The sequence below is a fragment of the Dendrobium catenatum genome, unplaced genomic scaffold (genome assembly GCF_001605985.2).
Source record: "Dendrobium catenatum unplaced genomic scaffold, ASM160598v2 fragScaff_scaffold_242, whole genome shotgun sequence".
In the NCBI taxonomy this organism is placed as follows: domain Eukaryota; kingdom Viridiplantae; phylum Streptophyta; class Magnoliopsida; order Asparagales; family Orchidaceae; genus Dendrobium; species Dendrobium catenatum.
Genome location: NW_021318704.1, coordinates 90,321 through 113,374, shown reverse-complemented (window position 1 = coordinate 113,374; position 23,054 = coordinate 90,321). Strand labels below are relative to the sequence as shown.

The following is a 23,054-nucleotide window of genomic DNA, read 5'->3' as shown; positions in this document are numbered from 1 at the left end:
TCCCATCCCACCACGCACAAAAAAGGCATGTATGAGCGATTTTCTGGTGCGCCACACACTCCGAAATGAGATCTCGAATTTAAAGTTCAAAGGGGTTATACCTTCAGCAATGTTGGCGACGAAAGTGATGAGGTAGCAAAAGAAATATACAACATTAACATATCACAAAAATGCATTAATGACTAATGGAATTAAATATATTAACTATAGTCTAAATAATTAATGAAATTAACTAAAATAACTATAGGTCAAATAGTCAATGAAATTAACTAAATTAACTATAGTTCAAATAGTCAATAAAATTAATTAAATCCCTATAGTATCAAAAAAAGAAGTTAAAAAAACCAGCTAGTCTAATTAGAATTCAAAAAGGAATTTCACTGTACTTGAAATCTTCTCGGAAAAAAGATGAGTGGCATGCCTAATATGTCACTAAATCATGCATGAAATTATAGATACGATGATACCCAAAATCCATATTCCATTCGTTTGCTCCTGATGTATATTTTGAGTCCATGTACATTTGTGAGTGTCTCAATTATCATGCATACACTTACTTTTAAATTTAATAATAACACTAAACCAGTTGGTGACATTCATTCAAAGAGCTACAGAGATTTGAAAGAAAAAATCTTGTTGTTGCCTCGTACCTCCTTTTTTATTGTGATAAAAAAAAACTTCATGCGGCATATATGTACATAAGAAAACACATAAACGAGCATATAAATATTTATGGAATAACGTCAACTAACGAACTTAATAATATAAATATATAACAGTATACACAATATTATATATGTAACAATATATATACAACAGTATTATATAAATAATTACCACTGCTAACAAATAAAGACATAAACAAAACAAATAAACTAAGAAAATTCTAAAACAGAAATATGTTAAAACAAAACAAACAAAAGAAAAGAAATCAAACTTTATTGCTTGTTTGCTGTAGAGTAAATTAGAGAAGTGTGTGTGATCTTTTGACATGGCTGAAAAGTGAGAAAATAAAGAGGAAAAAGTTTTTTTTTTTTTTTTTTGACTACTCGACTAAAGACAAAACGAAACAGAACAGACTTAATAGCTACAACACAAATGAGTAAAAGATATTAATGCAATGATTACAACACCAATAGTTAACAAATGTGAAATTAATAGTTATAACAGTAATAGCTAAGACTAGAATCTTAATAACTACAGGGCTTAATAAAGGCATGAGCATCTTACTGCAGCTTCTCCTTCTTTTTCCTTAAGATATGGGGATGGGTTCACGTGAGAGGGTAAGGAGAAAAAAGACGAATCTTGCTGTTGGTTTAAATGGAGAAGTTTTGGAGTGAAATCAGGCAAAGGAAGTAGATGTGAAGGCTTTTTTTTTTTTGCTAAGTTGGTTCATCTTCAGAGGAGGAACGAGAGGCTTTGAGTGCAAGTTTCAGTGGAGCTCGTGTGTTGAGAAGAATTCGTGGAGAGCAAGGTAGTAAGTTTGTGGGGTTTCAGTCTGGAAGTTTAGGTGTGAACGGTCAGGGAAGGTGAGGGGGTTGGACGAAAGTTTACGGGAAGAGGAGTGAGGGACGGCGTGGAATGGAGGATTCAGAAGCCTTCACGAGTTGTGGGAGAAAGGAGCTGTAGGCGTCATTAAAAAAAAACTGGGAGCAGCCCCACTGAAGCTTACTCGGTTTCATTTTAACAACAAGGGAAGCTTACTCGGTTTCATTTTAACAACAAGGGACTTGACGAGGATTTTACGGGATACGACGCTAGCTCAGCCGGATTTTCGGAGTTTTGTAGGGATTTAGCACAGAAAATCCATTCAGAAGAGACGAGGTAAATTAATGTGATTTGCTGTTTCATTTGACTTATAATAATTTTTTTTTGAAATAATAGTGGTATACGTTTTGTCATCATTATCCATGATAATTAATTTTTCTAAGGCGATGCTTTTAATCTATCCATTAGCCACACTGGTGGCTCAAAGTGCTTTCCAGTGAGTATTTGTGATGAAATAAATTAGTTTGTTGCATCTATGTAATGGATTCCATCACATTTCACATAAATAGTAGCATCACTGTAGCCTTTTGCTGTAACCGAACTCCCATCTAATATCTTAGTTTGCCCACAACGAATTTAACTGTGATAGTTCAATGGAGGCCCTCCATATCCGCAGCATACCGGCACTGGATGCTCCAAACTATATCGAGAATAATTTGCAATGAGATCAGATTTAATAGTGAAGATGCCAATATAAGTGACATTTGCATCTACAAACTGGGCTTGTAACTTTGTGCAGAGGGCAAGGAAAGGAGCTGTAAAATGAAGAGTTTGGCAGCACGGTTGTGAGAACTCACACATCCATATTCATCTGGCTTTGAAGGATTTTTGCCAAATTGAGTAAAAAAAATTTTTTTTAAGCTAAGCGCCTAAAGGGGCCAGTGTTATGAATCCAAAAATTCCTTTCTCCTTGACCACACAATTTCTTGACCCCAATCTTAAAGCCCAACAAAATAGTTGGAATCGAGGCAATAATTTGATCATCTGAATTGGAAGAATAATAAAAAAAATGTCACTTTGGCCTATGTAAAACATGTAAAGTCCCCCGACTAAAGAAATCTATTGAGGATGCGCAACCAAATGAGCTTATCCACACAAAACAGCTCTATGATGTGCACTGAAGTGGCAACTAAAGAACTTAAGGCGTCAACTTCCCTGACGATTCATCTATGACACCATAATCAATGCTCGGCTCTCTCAAAGAGGGTATACTTTCCAATGCAAATACCACAAGATGAGGATATGAGAGATTATAATGATCATATAAAACGAATTGCATAAAAAAAATTTGGATAACTATGGCTTAAATAACAGGCAACATTCCTTGCCCTTGAAACATCAAGTGAGAAGTTCAACTCTGGCAGATAAGGGTATGTAGATGGCGTGTAATCTGAGAAAACGTCAGATATGTCTCCCCATTCAACTCATCTTGTAGGAAAGCGATTGGGTTGCACTAGACTTCTACTAGCAACACATAATAGTTATGCTTGATGTTTTGTGAGGGCCATTCCATTAAACTTAAAGATGAAAGTCCCTACTAGAAAAATCCCATGATCGAACACCCCACACGATCTCATTGGACCTAAACACCTCCAATCGTCGTCTGATCCCTTTCTGGCTCACTCGGTTTGGACGATTCAATTAACATCGTACGTCATCATCCTTAATATTTTCAAGATAATTAATTCCTAATTTGCAAAGCTCATTCATAATCTCCAAGCTATTATGAAATAGGCATGATAATCGAAGGCTTCTCAATGTTAGGGATGTTTTAACAAAGCGTACTGCAAAGAGCCATCCTTAACTCTTGAATATTCTTGTTTGCAAATTGACTGTGCCAGTCCATGTAGTAAGTCATACGGCTTGTAACATGAGAAGATTTTTTCAATGATTATCAACTTGTCAAAGATCGAATTTTTTTATCATAGCACCGAGGTTTCTCCTTCTGACATCCTCCATAATCTTTCTCTGAAAGCCAGGAAACTGAATGAAATCCAATGCAATCCACATTCGAACTAAAGCATCTTCATTAAACTTATAATTTCTGGGCTAATTTATAGGGGTCAACAAGTACTTTTGAACTTCTTACAATATAGTGCTCTAAAATTTTCTTCCTTCGACTCTAAAAAAATGTTCCCATTTAAACCAATCCTTCTTTGAAAATTCTAAACTTCTAATTCTTATTTTAAACTTTAGAATTAAAAAAAAAAAATTACCACTATTTAAAGAAAAAGTATTCTTAAGTGTCTCATCTCTTTTAAGATGTAGACATCACTCCATCCCTCCAACTGCACAACAAAGACATTCAACCTATTCGCATCTAAATAAGGAGTCTCGTACCAACTCGCAACCCATGACGAGAAGCTTCCCGGAGCCCATCCGACTCGCCCCTCACAGTCACCATTCCACTTGGCAGCGACGATAGACCGCCAACATATTAGATATTACAGTTTTACTTCTTGCCACTTGGCAAAATGTTATTTGTTTGCATTTCTATAAATAGTTCTATTAGCTGTAATGAAAAGAATAAGATAATTCTTTTCTTTCGTTTTGTCATGTCTTCTATGTTCTCCTCGTTCTCAAGAAATCCTCATGGTATCAGAACAGTAAGATCTCTTTTCTGCCTTCTTCTTCATTTTTTTTTTCTCGCCCGCGTTCTACCGTCCATCTTCTGTCTCATGGAGACCTCTACGACAACCTCCTCTTCCCATCAAACTCGCAACAACACTCAAGCGTCCTTCCTCCCAACGCCTACTATTCCTGCGGCACTCAAATTCTTGATGAGTAACATCAAGAATGTCGTTGTTCCACCTCTCAATGCTGATAATCATCCTCTCTGGCGATCTCAAGTGTTAAAAATGTTTCAAGCCAACGACTATGAAGCGTTCTTGGATGGATCTCTCACCGCTCCACCAAGAACTGTGAAAAACGACACCGGGCAGATTGTTTCTAATTCTACCTACATTACTTGGCATTTACTTGATCAAAATCTTTTCTACTGTGTTATATTCTGTCATCTCGCCCACCATTCTCCCGTACGTGCTTTCCGTCGCCACCTGCACTGAAATTTGGGTTGTTCTTGATCGCCGACTTCAATCTAGTACCAGATCAAGAATCATTCAATTGAAGCACGAATTTCACTATCTATCTATGAAAGATAAATCTATGACTCAATACTTGCTTGAAGTCAAAACTAAAGTTGATTCATTAGCTGCTGCTGGGGCTCCGCTTGAAGTCGAAGATGTCATTCATTACACATTTGACGGTGTTCCTCCTGCTTATCAAACGTTCAAAACTGCTATTCGGACTAATCTTCAACCTCTAAGCCTTGACGATCTTTATACGCTTCTTTGTAGTGAAGAAATCAACCTTGCCCACGAGACAACTCGGGAACTTCAATCGCTTCAAATTTCCAGAAATTCCACAGCTTTAACTGCTACTCGCGGTCGTGGTAAGGGTCGTAGCCGATCGATTCAGAATTGAGGTCAAAATTCTTATTCAAACCGATCTCAGTCCAAAAATTCAAACTCTAACCGTGGAGCCAACACATCCAAATTATCAATCACTTGCCAAATTTGTGGCAAATACGGTCATTCGGCGATCAAATGCTGGCACCGACATGATGATCAATACAACGTTGATCCACCCAACACAGCTCTTTTCTCTTCTCCGTCACCCAACGCAACATCCGAATGGTATCTTGATAGCAGTGCTTCAACGCATCTTACTTTTGATCCAACTCATTTTCAGTCTTCACAACCTTACATTGGTTTGTCTGAAGTTATTCTTGGCAATGGTCACCATCTACCTATTCACAATACCGGTAAAGGTATTCTACCTACTCCTCAAGGTAGCCTTCAATTAAAACATCTTAATCTTGCTCCGAATTTATCTTTCAACCTACTGTCGGTTTATCAACTGACTCGTGACAACAACTGTATAATTACCTTCTCTTCTTATGGTTATGAAATTAAGGATCAGACGACCCGCCAAGTTCATCTCAAGGGTCCGTGTATTAACGGGCTCTACTCCATCCGGCAAAGTCTCACAATTCCTCCAAGACCAAACTCATTCCCATCTCCGTTCAAGCCATTCCTGATCTTTGGCATAGACGACTTGGCCATCCATCGGCTTCTACTCTGTCTACCTTAGCAAAACATTATTCTGATATTTGTATTTCATCCTCTACTTCTATGTGTAATGCCTTGTCAAATGGCTAAAAGCCACAGAAAACCTTTTCCTATTTCTCAGACTACTAGTTTATCTCCTTTTGATTTGGTGCATTCAGATGTTTGGGGACCATCCCCATCTACTTCTTTTCAAGGATATCGATATTACGTTTCTTTTATTCACAATTTTTCAAAATTTACTTGGTATATCCCTTAATTCAAAAATCTGATGTTTTTAATAAATTTTGTGAATTCCAGAAAATGATCAAATGTCAATTTAAAACTGATATCCGAATTCTTCGAACTGACATTGGTGGTGAGTTTATAAACAATAAATTCAATTCTCTTCTCAAGAATCTTGGAATTATTGATCAATTCACATGTACGTATTCTCCTCCATAAAATGGAGTTGCCGAACGCAAACACCGTCATTTAACCGAAACCATTCGATCTCATCGCCTCTCTTCCTCACACATTTTGGGTCGATACTCTATTTACTGCTGCCTATTTAATAAATCATTTTCCTTCTCTAAATACTTTCAAAAAATCTCCTTATGAAATTCTTTATCAAAAAGCTCCGAATTACAAATTTTTTAAAGTTTTTGGATGTCTTTGTTATCCCTGGCTCAAACCTTACTCTTATAGCAAATTGTCTCCGATGTCCCATCCCTGCGTATTTATTGGCTACGCTCAATTTCAAAAAGGTAACCATTGTTTAGATCCTCTCACTAATAAAGTCTACACTTCTCACGTTGTTTTTAACGAAGTTGTTTTTCCCTTCTCAAATCTTTCATGCCATTCTATTGTCTCTAACATCTTGAATAATAGCACTCCTCCTTTGCTTCTCATACCCACATCAGCCTTAACTGCATCCATTACCAAATCTACAACTCTACATTCCCATAAACTCAACCTGTCATGCCCATACTCTTGGACACTTCTCCCATTGCTTCCCAAAATTCTGAACCGTGCCCACCTTTATCACTCTCTGATGACTCCTCTACCCTACATGATATATCGCAAACTCACACTACCAGCAACTCTCAACCCTCACGTCATCCCATGATCACAAGGCTTCAAAGTGGTCATTCCAAACCAAAACAGATATTTGATCTTTCTTGCATTCTCCAAAACGTTGAACCTACTACCTACAATCAAGCTCTCAGATCCGATAGTGCTATTGCAAGATACAAAAACATATTAGGTTGCAAATGGATATTTAGAACAAAATTCAGATCCGACGGTACTATTGCAAGATACAAAGCTAGGCTTGTGGCTAAAGGATTTAATCAAGAACATGGTCTTGACTACACAGAGACTTTCAGTCCTGTAGCAAAAATGCCAACTATTCGCGTGCTTATTCTTATTGCCTTACACTATAACTGGGAGATACATCAGCTTGACGTCTCAAACGCATTCTTACACGGTAAGCTTTCATACACAGTTTACATGCACCAACCATTGGGATTCACCGATTCTCTTCATCCAAACTACGTCTGCAAATTGAATAAAGCCTTATATGGTCTCAAGAAATCTCCTAGAGAATGGTACTCCACTTTCTCAAATCATTTGCAAAGTGTTGCAAAGTGCCGCTGATCCTTCCTTATTAACTTATCAAAAAGATTCCATTTGCATGTACATTTTAATTTACGTTGATGGCATTTTGTTAACAGGAAATTCGGCCAAAGATATTAAGTGTCTACTCGAAAATTTATACAAAAGGTTTCAAATGAGAAATCTTAGGTCACTAGCAAATTTTCTGGGAATTCAAGCTGTTGCCACTACCGATGGCTTTCTTCTTCATCAGCAAATATATGCTAACAGTATTCTGGATAAAGCTGGCATGACAAATGCAAAACTGGTCTCTACACCAGCCTCTTGCAAAACTGTGCTCACTTCTACCTCTAACAATGACTTTTCAAATCCTAAACTATTCCATCATCTCATCGGGTCGCTTCAATATTTAACATTAACTGATATTCAGTATGCTGTCCAACATCTCAGTCAGCACATGCACAAACCGCTTAATCTTCATTTCGAATCTCTCAAGAGATTACTTCATTATATAAAAAGTACAACTAACACCGGCATACCTCTTCACAAAGGTGATCTCAGGCTCCAAGGATTTGCAGATGCTGATTGGGCTAGTAATTCTCAAGATCGCAAATCAATCTCGGGATATTGTAAATTTTTGGGAAAATCTCTCATATCTTGACAAGTTAAAAAGCAAATGACGGTTGCTAGATCTTCTACCGAAGCTGAATATCAAGCGCTTGCCACCGAAGCATCCGAGGTTATTTGGCTCCGATGACTCCTTGAAGTTTTTCACAATCCGCAAACAATACCCACTACCATATACTACGATAATACCTCTGCGATCGCATTAGCAAATAATCTTATTTATCATGCTCGTACAAAGCACATTGACGTGTATTGTCATTTTATCCGAGACTGCATTCAAGCAAAGCATCTCACGGTTCATCACATTTGTACCAAGGATCAAATAGCTGACATTTTTACTAATAATCTACCCATACAAAGCTTCCAGTTCTTGTCCAGCAAACTGATCTTCGCTCCACCCCCATCAGTTTGACGGGTGCTATTAGATATTACAGTTTTACTTCTTGCCACTTGGAAAAAATGTTATTTGTTTGTATTTCTATAAATAGTTCTTTTAGTTGTAATGAAAAGAATAAGAGAATTCTTTACTTTCGTTTTGTCCTGTCTTCTCTGTTCTCCTCGTTCTCAAGAAATCCTCACAACAAACACTAACAAGACAATCATCATATCAAAGGCATACCTTATTCATCCTTTCTAGACTCTATAAAAGGAGGTGGATGAACAACAGAAAGGAATATCAAAAGCATAACCATCATCAACATCGGAAAAGGAATAAGAAGAAGAGGACAGTGATTTTATTCAACTCCACTTGAGAGAAATCTTAGAAGAGAAGTTACTTCTTTATTTGTGTAACCAAAAGCTCTAAGCTTTCTACCAGCTTGTAGCTTTGGCCCAAATAACAAAGATTTCTTCTACATTCACATCTCTCTCTCTCTCTTCTCGCATCTGCTCGTGGTACCTAGGGCTGCCAGGCAACATCCACCAGACAAAATAAGATCCGACATATATATATATATGAAGACTTTTGAGCATAAGAATTCAGCGATGCCAAAAAAAGTGGATTAATCATGAAATTAAACAATTGTGTGCCAATATTTGACAATATATGTCCATAGAATACATTACTAAAAGAATGAGATGTTTAGGCGAATCATTTTTATATATATTTTCAGAGATAACAAATGTAATGAAGATTATCACAATATACTGCCAGCAATATTATAATTCACTATCAAATCGTAGGCTTTGATGAGCTCAAAACACATGATCACTCTGTTATTCTGACAGTCTTTATAGTTGCTGGTTTCATTCCCAGAAAATAAATGGTGTAATTTTGAATATGATTACTGAATCAAACATGATCGACTATGTAGAAATGACTAATCCTTTTAGTGTTGGTAAGTGCTTGAATGAAAGCAAATGTTTATGGTGTTTAAGGATAGCAATAAACACCTTCTTGATAAGAAATAAATTTTATTGTTGCAAGATACCTAAAATCCTTTTCGCTTGAAATTTTTTGATTATATTAGGAAATTATTTGATTTCTGTTGTGATCAATATGAGTCAAAAAGCAATTTGACATTATCTTGTATGAAACCTTTGGCTCTAATATCAATATAATATAGGGTCTATAAAATCTTGATATTGAATCAACTTCTCCAATGTTGTAGTGGTAAAGGGTTATGTGGGCAACAAGAAAAAAAAAATATTTAATATTTTGGAAAGATTTGAGGATGGAAGTTTATAGGCATTGAAAGGGTGGGTTTTTCTAGAAGAAAAAGTGTCAGCAATTTCATATCAAAGGTTGAGTATGTCATAAAAATAATACCATATTTTTTATGAATTTTAGATTAATGGTGGAGGATTTGCAATTTTTTTTAATCTTGATGTTTTTTGTTTTTTTTTTTGAAGAAATGCAGAAATTGCATTAAAATAAAAGAGAAGACAACCTAACACAAACTAGGTAATATAAGCTAATGATCCATTTTTCAATAAGAAAAAGGGACCTTATTAAAACTAAATTTGTTAATTTAAACTTATTATAAATGAAATGAAATCCACTATCGCCTATTTTGAAACTGTTGAGATACAGGGGATACCAAAATTTAAGACAACCCGAGGGTTGATTAGAATCTCAGAGTTCTCATCCAGTTAGAAAATAAGAATTAGTAAAGATCCCATAATCATTTAAACAAAGTTTAAATAACAAATTAAAAGTAAAAAAGGAAATAACAGCTAAAAAGAAAATTACAATTCAAAAATAAATTCCAAAAGTTTGGTATTAGTTCGCCAAACTTTATGACCATAAGCTCCTTCTTCAAGTATATCTTTGTTATGTTGTTATCCACGGGAGATACTTTTGCATTTTTAGTGAGATAAAAGGGAAGAAGAACCTCTCAAACCGTTCTTCTCTTTGTGATCAGCCAACTTTCTTCTAGGTAGTTCTTTCACCGGTCTAAGATCTTGTAGTTCTTTGAACAACTTGTGTTTAGAACTTGAAGAACCAAGCTCCAAAGAAACTTTTTTATTCTTCAATAAGACAGTTCTTTTGAACTTTAAACTGATTGAGGAGAAATGGTTTTAGAAAAACCATCTTTTGTTTCATCAACATTAACAAACATTTCAAAAATATTTGCTGTCTTAATAGGAGTTGAATCTGAAATCTGCTCCTCAGATTTCTCCTTAACCGCCTCCATCATATGTGGAATTTGAATTTCCAAATTCCCAACAACCTTTTGATTATCCTCTGAAATAACAGTAGATTCGTTATTTCCTTCAATTAGACCTTTCTCCAGCATAAGGCCAGCTGGATTTGTTGGAGAAGAAATCGACTTTAGCTCCTTTTCATCCTTCTTTTCAGCCTCCATGAGAGCTGAGTTAGTTGGAGAGAAAGCCATCTCATCAACCTTATTATTTGAATTATGATCAGCACTAGTTTCTCCTAACAAACCATCACCCATATTATCCTCATCAGCCAAAGCTTTAAACGAATTAGATTCAAAAATTGAATCCCGAGAATCCATGCTGATTTTCAATTTCTAGTTAACCGCCACTTCATCTCCTTCCTTGAATCCAGCATTTTCTTCAATTTGACCTGCAACTTCCACTGGACGGACATCATTTTGATCTTGTTCCCATATGCCAATGTTTGTACAATTTCTTCTGTTTCAACAAGAACAGTTTCTTCACTTCTACAACCCGTTCCAGATTTTTCTGCTGCTAAAAAAATTCTGGATTTCAATTGATTTCTCACTGATTTCTTCTTGTTTTTGAATTTAACTTGCATCCAAGGACCATAAAGATTATCATTATGATTTGAGATGGAAGTGATTTCCTCAATATTAGGACAAACTGAATCAATATGCCCTATTCTCCCACATTTGAAACAAAGTGATGAAAGATTTTCGTATTCAAACTTTTGAAAAAATCTACCATGCAACCCTTCAACCCATATTCCAGAAGGGAGTTTAGAGTTCAAATTAACTCGGATGCATGCTCTAGCAAATTCTCTTCTTCCCCATCTAAACATATTACCATCTAATAGTAATGGAGTCCCAATTCTAGAGACAATTCTAGTGATATTGGACTCATCCCAGCAGTGAAGGGGTAAGTGAGGAAGACGAACCCAGAACGGAGATGAAATACCTTCCAATGAATTAGGAGAGAAGTTAGGAGACCATTTGTCTAACCCAACTGCAAAGCCCCCTACAAATCATGGACCTCCATTAAGGACTTCTTCCATGGCTTCATGAGATTGAAATGAACAAAGTAACCAATCTAGGCCAAGAATGGTTAAATGGAATCCTCCAAATTTCTTCCATTGCTTTCTTAACTCAATGGCACATTTAGAGAAAGATAATTTTTTCCCAAGAATTTTAACAACCAAAGATTTACTAAAAACTTGAATATTGGATTTTTCCTTATCCATATCCAGTTTAACAATGTTTAACTCTTCAATCTCATCAAGATTTTTATTCCAATTAATTTTAATGTGTAGTTTTTTAGTCCACACATTAGAATTATCAAAATTTGAAGAAATATTTGGATTATTGATATTGACATTAGCCTTGTCAATCTCCTTGTCATTCTTCAAAATATCAACAAAACTGCTCCTTAAAGAAGAAGCTTCTTTGTCATTTGCTCCAAAAAAAGAAACCGGTAAAGGAGATTTAGGTAACTTGTAAGAAGCCGAAATTACCTCTTTCCGTTTACTTGAATCCGGCAATGGCTTATGTTTAGCCAACAAGCCTTCCTCTTTGATAACAAGAGAAGATTCCAAAACACGAAGATTATGAGAGGAGATGCGTTTGAAGGAGAATCTACCTTTTGAATCCAACATAATTGGACTCGCGGTAGATAAAATGGATTTGGTGTTCCGGTCATCCATAGATGACCGGCCACCTTCTACCATCTCTTTAATCTTGATGTTCACAATAGAAATTATCTCTTTGTAAAAGGCTTTTAACTTTGATACTTTGGTACTAATAAAGATTTGAGATCTTAAGAAGTTGTAGGAGCATGAAAATTCAGTTTTATATAAATTGTGAATATGAAAATTCAGAAATTCCAAGAAAAGTGGAATAAGCTTGAAACCAAACAATTCTGTGTCAATATTTGACAAAATACGTCCAGAGAATACCTTGCTAAAAGAATGAGAGTTTTAGGCGCATTATTTTTATATATTTTCAGAGACAACAAACGTAATGAAGATTATCACAATTGAGAGCCAACAATATTATAATTCACTATCAAAATGTAGGCTTTGATGAACGCAAAATGCCATATCACTCAGTTATTCGACTATGTAGAATTGACTAATCACCGTTTGCTACAGTGCCTGCATTCTTGATTTCTTTCAAACATTCTTGGAGTTCATGACGGTGCAATACTTTCGTGAACTGAGGAAACATTAAAACCACCATTTAAGATCATTCGGAGAGAAGCTGAAACGGAGATAGGAGTGAAAGAGAGAAAAATACCTGGGATATCTTCAAATCAACTTCTTCCCATTCTAATGATGGAACGGTTCCTTTTACTATCCCAGCACCAGCAAAAACTAAAGTGTTCAAATCCTAATTTTCATGTGGGTACATAAAAATTCAATAAATTTATTAGCATAAAAGAAATAAGTTCTGAATTACTAAAGTGCGTTTACACTTTGAATTTAAGTTGTTTATCATGCATTCAGAGGAAGAATGAAGAGCACTTAACCGCAAAGTATAAATGTACATTTATACTTTGTTCAGAATTTGAAGAAGACTCGACACTAATCAGTTAGTAGAAGTCAGTCATAGTGCAAGTAAATTACATTTTTTCGATATCTGCAGGTCTTGAAAATTACATAGAATTGAACAACGAGATTTTAGAAGAGATGAAATACGCAAGAATTGAGCATTGATGGACAGCGGATTGATGGCCAACGATTACACCAGTAAAAAGAAAAAAAAAAACAAATTCTTTCATTACCTGACCAACAAGAGCTGATCTGATGCCAACTGCAAACTCACTTTCACTTCCTCCAAACCAACCAACAGGACCGGCATACATTCCTCGATCAAACTTTTCTGAAAAATAACAACAAAATAATCATCATTATTACTTTAAAACAGGTGGTTTTCAGTTCCGCACCAAACATTGGAAAAGCAATGCTTATAAATACTTGTGTTGCGAATTACAATGTACTAACATCATATAATAGAAAGGCGTGTCTTGCCCATCTCGTGCAAGACGGCGACAAAAGCCCGAATCAATATAGTTAGTTTAAGAAAAGCAAATTAGAGATACCTTATGTGAGACACTCAATGGTAGTATCCGACAATACGTATTAACCAAACTGACAAAAGAGACTACGAACCTCAATCTCAAAAGAAATCCAAGTCCCCAGTTTACTCAGCATCCTCCCTTTGCAATAGTTAATTTAACCATACCTAAAAAAGTCTCTCTCTCTCTCTCTCTCTCTCTCTCTCTCTCTCTATATATATATATATATATATATATATAAAGAGAGAGGGAGTGTATTCGTAATATTGTAATATCATATTCTATATGTATTTGTACTCTATTTTTATGAATAATAAATGTCCTATATTCATGCATGTTCTGCATGTGTTCATGCATGATAATTTTATAAATATTTTGAATTAAATAAGAGAAATATTGCCCAAAAAACCACGCAAGACCATTAGACCATTTCGACTAATCAAACCGCACGGTGGCTAACATAATGCTCAGGACTCTTAAGAGTCCACCTTAAACAATTTTAAACCCTTCTCCACCTTTTGTAGGCCTCCTTGCAATGGGTTGAACCTTTCCAAACACATAATAAACCCAAGCTCACCGTAGAAAACCCTTGGGTTCATTTGGCCCAATCCATAGACCAATATAGACCGAACAATAGTCCCAAGACCAAATTGATAGATCTAAGAACTTTTCAACTTTAACTAAAAAAATGCATAATATTAAAGCAATCCCCATGAGCATGCTTTGAAAGATTTACAAAGTCATATGTGAAATGAGATATAAACAAAGCAAGGGGGCACTTTTTATAAAACAGTAAATTGAAGGGAGAATGAAAATATTTATTGTGCATTTATATGTTATAATTATTACAAGTGATAATAATGAAAAAAACTTCACTCAAACAAAAATAATAATAATATAGAATTTGAGATAAAAAAACTCAAAAAGTTCAAATAATTCTTCGAGATAAAAGTAGTTCAATAAGGAATATTTATCTCACATTAATAAAATTATGTCCTAGAGTTATTAAGAAAATCAAATATAATAAATTTAAATTAGTGTAAAACTCTAATAAAATAAGGCAAGGAGCTAAATAATGATATAAAAGGAACCAAATTCGATAAAGAATGATATTAAATATTAGTTGATAAACTAATCAGCCTATCTTACACTCATTCAAATATTATATTTATGAGAAATCTCAAAAATCAATTTATGCATAAGCCAAAGGAATCATACCTTTGCTTATATCAAACTTATTAATTTTGCAATCAACAGATATGCAAAAATTAAAGATAAATTTAGTGCACAAGTGCATCACTAAAAAGGCACGTGAGAGTATAGCATTCTTGTACAGAACCGGTAGTTTAAAAAAAATGTAGTGTAAAATTGCAATGATCCGAAAACAAAATACAATTATTTCACAATGAAAATATAGAAAGGTAACCAAGTTAACCTGTAAGTACCATGTTCTTCTATAAATTTGCGAGCCTCTTCCGAAGGCATCCCACAAACGGCAGGACTTGGGTGCAGGGAAGCTAGGACATCAAACTGCAAAAAAAAGGGTTTTGAAGATAAGAGACAACACATGGAATGATAAAAGATGTTTTGATGAGATGTAAAGGATATAGAACTTTGCCAACTTTCGAGAAAAAGTTTTTATTATTTGATAATTATCTATTTAAAATAATAATAGTAAAAAGCCAACTCAGTTCAGCTAAAACTGGGGAAACTTAGAGAGATAAGAAAACTTGTGAAAACGCACCTTCGTAGAACAGAATATAAGTTAAATATTCTGCAATCTACATTTTATTTCTACTTCTAATATTTGAGCAGGTAAGGTTTTGTATGAATAAAATTTAAATGTTTATGCGTTGCGCACAAATCTAACCTCATCACATTCCCTCCTTAATTTGCCAAATAATTCAGCACATAGATGTTGTACTCCGGGAAGTCTTCGTAATGCTTTTCTTGGATCTATAATCACCTCATCGCAGATGGTCTACAGCAGACTTATCAATTAAAATCTTAACTAAAAATTGGGATAATGAGACAAATGATACATTCAATCAAATCAGTATCAATTGCAAATTTTACTCTAAAAGTGAGTAATTACTTGCCTCCAATTTTGCTCTAATGATATCGCGTACTATGGTAAATTCGATATCATCCTTGCGACTGCAATTGGAAAATAGATCAGTACCTTACTTTTCAACTGAGTGGAAATAGTTGGGCATATTATTTCTTTATTGCAGCTAAAGTTTTGTAAAAGTTCAGTAATAGTACATTTTGATCATCTCAATATCACATTTATTCTTGAAAATTAATAAGATGTTTCTTTGAAATTTGCAAACACTCAAGCCTACATCTATAGGCATGATGAGATGAAATAAGTCGTCCGTTTACCAATGACATAATTCCAACACATAGAAAGAGCCACCACTAACCGCAAAATTTTAAAATAAAAAGCTATAAATACATTTATCTCATAGCATCACGCCTACAATATACGATCTCTCCTCTTCTACTCATTTTAAAATTAATCAAATAATACCTATAAATGGTTTAAAAAAAAGGGAGTAGTCACAACTCAATGAGTATGTCATGATTCTAAATTATAGTCATACGAGGCCTTTGGAATAATATTCATGTGAATTTCAACATATAAAGTAAATCTAAATAAAATTCATTATAAACATGACCATCAATATTATACATATATCATAATTTATTATTTATGTAAATAATATATCCATCATAGGAGACAATGTCTAAAATAATACCAAGAAAGGTACTCTATTTCCATTTCCTTTTCATAACCTTTTCTATTTACGCAGCAAGTATATTGCATATCTGGTTAGTATCATAAGAGGATGTGCTCCATCATTCAACAAGCATATGCAAGCATATCTATCTAGTAATTTTCATTTATACAATATTCATTAACTTTCTATGAGAAATGTGAATCACAACATATTAATTATTGTTCATGCCAATGTGAACAATTATTGTGTCACAGTCAATCTAGAGTGTAATAGAGAAGGATAATCAGAACAAAATTACTTCTTAATAACACCTATATTGAAATACTTCTATGAAAATTGGGGAGTAAGAAGTAGTCTATTCAAAATATTATAACATATCATGCTTTATACTTCATAACAGAAAGCATATATAATATATCTCAAATAAAAATGTACATCTCAATTGAAATACATAGCTTTACTAAAACTTTTAAAATTTATTTACATACCCAAAAGTCTATTCACAACCAATTCAGATCCATTTATACACCCAAGAAGTCAAAAAAAATAGTCAACTATCCTAATTAGTACCCCACTGACTCATTTCTCTTGTCTGCAGTATAACCACTACTAATCAGCTAAAGCTCAATAAAATATGCAAGCAATATAAAAGAAATAATAATACCATTTTAATAGCTAATTTAAAACACATAAATTCCATACTGATTATAAGAATACATAACATCACTTTATTTTTTATTTCATGTTCAATACCTTTATACAAGTCATATGATAGCTATAAACTTTTTTTGTATCATTCTAGTTTTTTAATTCAAGGTTGGGTTCGAATTCTCAACTTGAAGAATTGAAACTGTTCTCTCAATCAAGGTAGGATTCAAATTTCCAAGTTTTAAAATTTTGAGTGTAGGTGTTGACATTTACCAAATCCCAAAATAAAATCATCAGCTCAAATATAAAAAAATTAGATGTCTTACCTCATATCTCTGCCACGAATCATATCCATGCCCTGAGTAGATCCGCCGCCTGCTACAGTGATGATTCACTATACAATTCGGCGCTAAAAATGTCCTCTCATGCATGCGAGAGACTCTTCTTGATCGCTACCCACCCTCATTGTTAAATATCAGAGCAAACGAAGCCTTATCCCATGTTCTCTCGGTATTTCTTCTTTCTCTCATCGCCAACTTCAAGCAGAACTCCCGTAGCCTTCCTCCTCCCATCAAACCAAAGCCTCGCCGTTGCTTTCGACCCCGAACCCCACATCTGCCGTCGCCTCCCCCTACCTATTCCGAACCCGTCGCTCCTCCCTCTACCTCTTCCGAAACCCACGGACAAAGAGAGAGAGAGAGAGAGAGAGAGAGAGAGAGAGAGAGAGATCCCTCCCCCCACAAGCCCAAACCAGCCTCTCCTCGTTCTTCTCCCTTCGACCCTCCTGCGTTTGACCGAACCTCACCAAACCGAAAGCCTCCTCCGATTCCTAAGGACGAATCCCCCCCCCCTCTACCTTGTCCCGATCTCCAGGCCGAATCCTTGCTCCACGCCTCAAGTCACGATCTCATCCTTCCAGAACCCCTAGCCGAACTCCTCACCTGATCGATACTTCTTACCTGTGCCCGAGTTCAGAGAGTGTAATCCCTCTCTCATTTCCTTTTAGTGTATTATTATTATTCTTATTAATGCTGATTATCATTAATATGAATATTAATGCCATATTATTATTTATTATAATATTACTTTATTATCATCATTAATGATATCATTAATGTTGTATAATTGTAATATTATAATAGCATAATAATAATATGATTTTAATATTAATATTAGTGTTATTTCCATTATTATTATTATTAGTATTTAATTATAATTATTTATTATTAATACTAATTATAACTAATAATTAACTAATTATTATTTATTATAATTATAATTAATTAATAATTAGTTATGATTAATAATTATAACTACTTAATAATAAATTATAATTAATAATAATTAATTAGTTATAATTAATAATTAATTATAACATAAGAAATAATGATTAATGAAATAATAATAATAAAAATAATAATAAGTAACCATTAATAATAAAATAAATCAAAACCTATACCTAAATATCGGCTAGAGCAAAAGAGGCGGCTGCAAGCAGAGGGATGGAAGCGTCGGTAGGGGAAATCAGACAGGAGAAGATGGAGTTGGGTTCAGCTTCAACGGCTAGGTGTGGAGGTAAGTCGGTTTCTTCCTCTCTCTCTCTCTCTCTCTCTCTCTCTCTCTCTGGGCTGACGACCTACGAACAGGGCAGGGACGGGAGGAGCTAGGGCTCAGTTTGGTTTTGATTGGAGGTAGGAGGTGCTTGGTTCGGTATCTATGGTGATAGGCGTTGAAGCAGCAGAGAGGAGAATTTGAGGGGAGAGCAGAGAGGGGAAGCAACGCTAAAGCCTCGCTCTCATTTCATTTTTTATAGACTGAGTGCAACGGTGTCAAGGCGAGCAAATCCTGGAACGGTGCCGAAGGAAAAGTGATCTAGCGAGATTTGCGGGAAGCTACTCCGTCAGTGGGATTCCTGGATCTGATTGGTACCCGATATGATTTTGAGTCCTCATTTATTTTTTCTTTGGGTATAACATGGAGGTTAATAAATGCCCCCCAACAAATGTGATTTGCGTCTAGAGCGAACCACGTTTGTTATATGCTGATTGACCCTATGGAACTCCAGATATTTGCTCTGGATATCACACAGAGGTTTTCATTTAGTGGACCTCCAAAAATTTTCTTGGATGTCACACTAAGATTTCTATTTAGTGGATCTCCAAAAGTTTGTTTAGATGTCACACTAAGATTTCTATTTAGTGAATCTCAAAAAGTTTGCTTGGATGTTATACTAATCTTTCTTTCTCCATAGATCTTTTAGATGTATCCACAGATAGTTGATACATTGGCTTTAGTTAAATAGGGACCTCAAGATAGGGATATAGCACTTCGTATTTGGGTCCCTAGAGCATGGCTCTGTAGATTGATAATGGTGGATAATATCACAAATATTTGTTCTCTTTTAACACTCCTGTCACTTTAGTATATGCTCAATATTCTTCCATCATATGGTTGTATCTTGATTAAATTTTAAATATTTATTTGGGGATCTCAGCATGCAGCGTGATATCGACCCAAATAAATATTTAAAATGCCCCCAGTCTTTTGGGACATTTATGGGTATCATATAGGGTACTCATTCCATAGCTTTAGTTTGAGTCCTGAGATTTTGATCCTTCTACCCTATGCTTTATGCTGCGGACATTGATGGAGAATTACCTGACTTACCAACAGTGATTTGTCAGGAGATTTGTAATCCTTCAACCATATGCTTCTTTGCTTTGTCGGGCTTGACGAAGGAGTAGATGCCGGTGACCTAAACCCCTTAGGTTTGTACTAAGTCGGTGGCGAGAAGTCATCGGTCCAGAGCTTTGTGCATAACGGACTTATTGATGACATAATCCTTTTGTTCAGCCTTGAGCTTTTTGTGAACTTTAGGACAATTTCTTCGGTCCTTTGCTTTGTGGTTTAACGGACTTGTTGAAGAAAAATTCCTTCGATTCTTGCTTTGTGCTTTATAGATTTGTTGAAGGATTTGAAATAAGATTTAGTCGATAGTACCGAACATAGATGCTATCTTGATTCTTAACCACTTGAGAAGATTTTAATCCGAGTCACTTGAGTTCATCAAATTGGGTGAGCTAAGATTTGATAACTCTTCGTCCTCGGGGGTTCCTCTGACCCCTATACATCAGACCACGCGAGAAAAGACTCAAACTGGTAAATAAAGCAATATGTGCATTGATGAAACACGTCACTTAAGGGGTCAAATGACCTCCAAATGCCAAGCAGATGGTATCGTTGCGATCAGGACACTAAATTCTGCTAGGTTGAGGCCCTCGTAATTGAATCAGATGAGATTGGTCAAAAGAGTCGACCGACACCCGAAATTAAAACGCGAGGCTGATCAAACGATGTCAGATCAACAAACGGACTTCGCCATTGTGTCCGGAACGTCCTCGACATTCAAAATATACATCTATTGTGATTAATTGGGATCAATCTTAAGGGTGACACAGATCCCAAGATAATAACACATATCGAGGAATTTGGCCCTCGATGTTGCCAAAACAATTTCAAATCGACAAATGGACAGTGTCATTGCGTCCGGAACATTGTCTACATTCATAATATATATTTTATTTAATGAATTTGGATCGTCTGAGATGGTGGCAAATTTCTATGCAATTCAAATGTGATATAAAGGTCTGTGTTACGACGGAAACAAGGCCTCAAAAATGCTCGAATGACATCCGATCGACAAATGGACAGTGTCATTACGTCCGGAACGTCGTCTACATTCAGAATATATATTTTATTTAATAAATTTAGATCATCTGAGATGTTTTTCAATTTCTAGGCGATGCAAATATAATATTAAGGCCTGCGTTACAACGGAAATGGGGTCTCGACGATATTCAAATGATGTCTGATTGACAAACGGACAGCGCCATTGCGTCCGAAACATTATTGATATTCAGAATATATATTTTATTTAATAAATTTGGATCATCTGAGAAGGTGGTGAATTTCTAGGCGATGTAAATATGATATTAAGGCCTGCGTTACGACGGAAATGGGGCCTCGACGATATTCAAACAACGTCTGATCAACAAACAGACAACACCATTGCGTTCGAAACATCGTCGACATTCAGAGTTTATATTTTATTTGATCAAATTGGATCATTTGATATAGTGTCGAAAATTTCAAAGGCGGTCCAAATATAATGCAAAGGCACGTGTTACGAGGGAAATTAACCTCGTCGGTGAAGAAACGATGTCCGATTACAAAACAGATCACGCCGTTGCGTCCGGAACATCGTCTGTATTAAGAATCTATATTTTATTTGAGTAAATTGGATCGTTTGAGGTGATGTCACAAATTTCAAAGGCGAGCCAATTATGATACAAAAGCACACATTACGTGAGAATTAAGCCTCGTCGCCGCTCAATTGACGTCCGATCGCAAAACGGACTTCGCCATTTCGACCGGGACATCGGTAATATCCTAAATGCACTACAAAATTGTCTAATGTATATGTTCGACAAATTCGACACGCTAAACAAGATGATTACATATATTTTGAGGTAACACATGAACTCCAAGTAAATTACACAAATTTCTAGAAAAATTTTAAAAAAAAATGAGGCAATCTTTTTATATTTACGTGTCAGCTTCAAAGAAAATAAGAGTATAATGTAAACTCAAATTGCATTTAAATTGCCTCGTATCTTCTGAGTAAATCCAGTACAAATCTCTGATGAAATATCGTAATTTTTGCTGAAGCAAAACATCAGACGTAGCAAGCCTCGTATGAGGAAAATATCTTGTTGTTAAAAGGAGACTAACGAGGCTTCTGTTGGTTGACGAACCTTATTTTTCTCAACTCTCTACAATTCAGCTCTTGAAAAAAAAATTCCTCCTGCACCTCTCGTTTTCTTCTGTTTCCCACTCAACTATTCATACCGTAAAAGCACCTTCAAGCAGCTCACGATCTCTTCTTGCGCCAGCAGCAAACAAAGAAAGGTCCGATCGTCCAAAGTCGGATTTATCTCTGACCATTATTTCCCACTCAAAGATTCGCCTACGTCGGTGGCGTGCAGCTATCCGGCCGGCGGCCTCTCTTCATTGCGATCAAGAACGCCTTATTTGAGCTATAGATCCAGCGGCTCGTCCTCTTTCTGTTATCAACCTAAAACTTCCGCATCCACTGTGAAAGGAATCATACAGCTTTTACGGAGAGCTCAAGGCACAGTAACTTTGCAGTTTACGAGCAGAGTCTCATCCACTCGCTGTAGCAATCTCCACTTACAAACGATCAAGTCATTCCCCTCCAAAAGCTGGTTTCTCCACTTCTACTAAGAACCAGTAAAAGTATCTCTCCTTCCCTTCTACTCATCTTCAATCTTAGTCGAACTCACCTGTAGCCCGTCCGTCCCTAAGAGGTTCATCCGCATGCAACCTCCTTACATCCCACAAGCTTCTTCATTTTATTAACTATTCCTTTGGTCCTGCATTTCCATCCGTGAGCTCATTTGCATATTCCAAGGGAAAGAGCAAAAGCTACTGTGAGATTCCTTCACCTTTACTAACTTTTGTAATTAAATAAATTGTTATCATTAATTGTTTACATTAATAATGATATTAAATGCATGTACTTATATTTTGCTTTAAGATATTCTTCTGAACTCCCTGTTTATCCACTTTTCTTGTGTCATTAGTGGCTAAATGAAGCTCACCAATTCTTTAGATAAGCCCACCTCTTGCATGCTGCAGCCAACAAAGCTTCTCACCTCATAAATCTATTATTCAAAAGACATTAATCCCTCCCTTCATTTGCTGTATCACCCCACTATCTCATTTCACCCAAGGTTATCTTTCACATTCCCTCACAAAGCTTCAAACAGCAAACTTTTAGTTCAACCTCATTATTATTGTTTGCTTTTGATTTTTTTTTTATGGATATTAATTAATGTTGCTATTTGGTGAAGTTAATGCTACAGGTATTTTTGTCAATCAATACTGTTGGCCATATATTTGTGTACATACATGTGTGTGTATGTAAAAAAAAAAGGTGATTGTGAGATTGTTTTAAAAAAAGAAGAGAGAGAGAGAGCATTCA

The 23,054-nt window shown here is 35.6% G+C and overlaps 1 protein-coding gene and 1 pseudogene across 3 annotated transcripts in view; both read right to left on the bottom strand.

Annotated features, from left to right (window-relative positions):
• Window positions 1–1,369: 1,369 nt before the first annotated feature.
• LOC110101455 lies at window positions 1,370–3,927 on the bottom strand (annotated as a pseudogene).
• An 8,441-nt stretch (window positions 3,928–12,368) lies between these two features.
• Window positions 12,369–23,054, bottom strand: part of LOC110101454 (isochorismate synthase, chloroplastic) — a 71,629-nt gene continuing 60,943 nt past the window's right edge. For 2 of the 3 annotated variants that reach the window (XM_020829362.2, XM_028693213.1), the window contains exons 9-14: window positions 15,698–15,755; window positions 15,469–15,579; window positions 15,044–15,128; window positions 13,305–13,402; window positions 12,818–12,910; window positions 12,369–12,736 (exon numbers count right to left, since the gene is read on the bottom strand). In XM_020829362.2, coding sequence (XP_020685021.1) covers window positions 12,653–12,736; window positions 12,818–12,910; window positions 13,305–13,402; window positions 15,044–15,128; window positions 15,469–15,579; window positions 15,698–15,755 — 529 coding nt within the window. In that variant the 3' untranslated portion in view covers window positions 12,369–12,652. Of the gene's footprint in view, window positions 12,737–12,817; window positions 12,911–13,304; window positions 13,403–15,033; window positions 15,129–15,468; window positions 15,580–15,697; window positions 15,756–23,054 lie in introns of those variants that run through there. The other variant, XR_002303689.2, reaches the window with a different exon arrangement.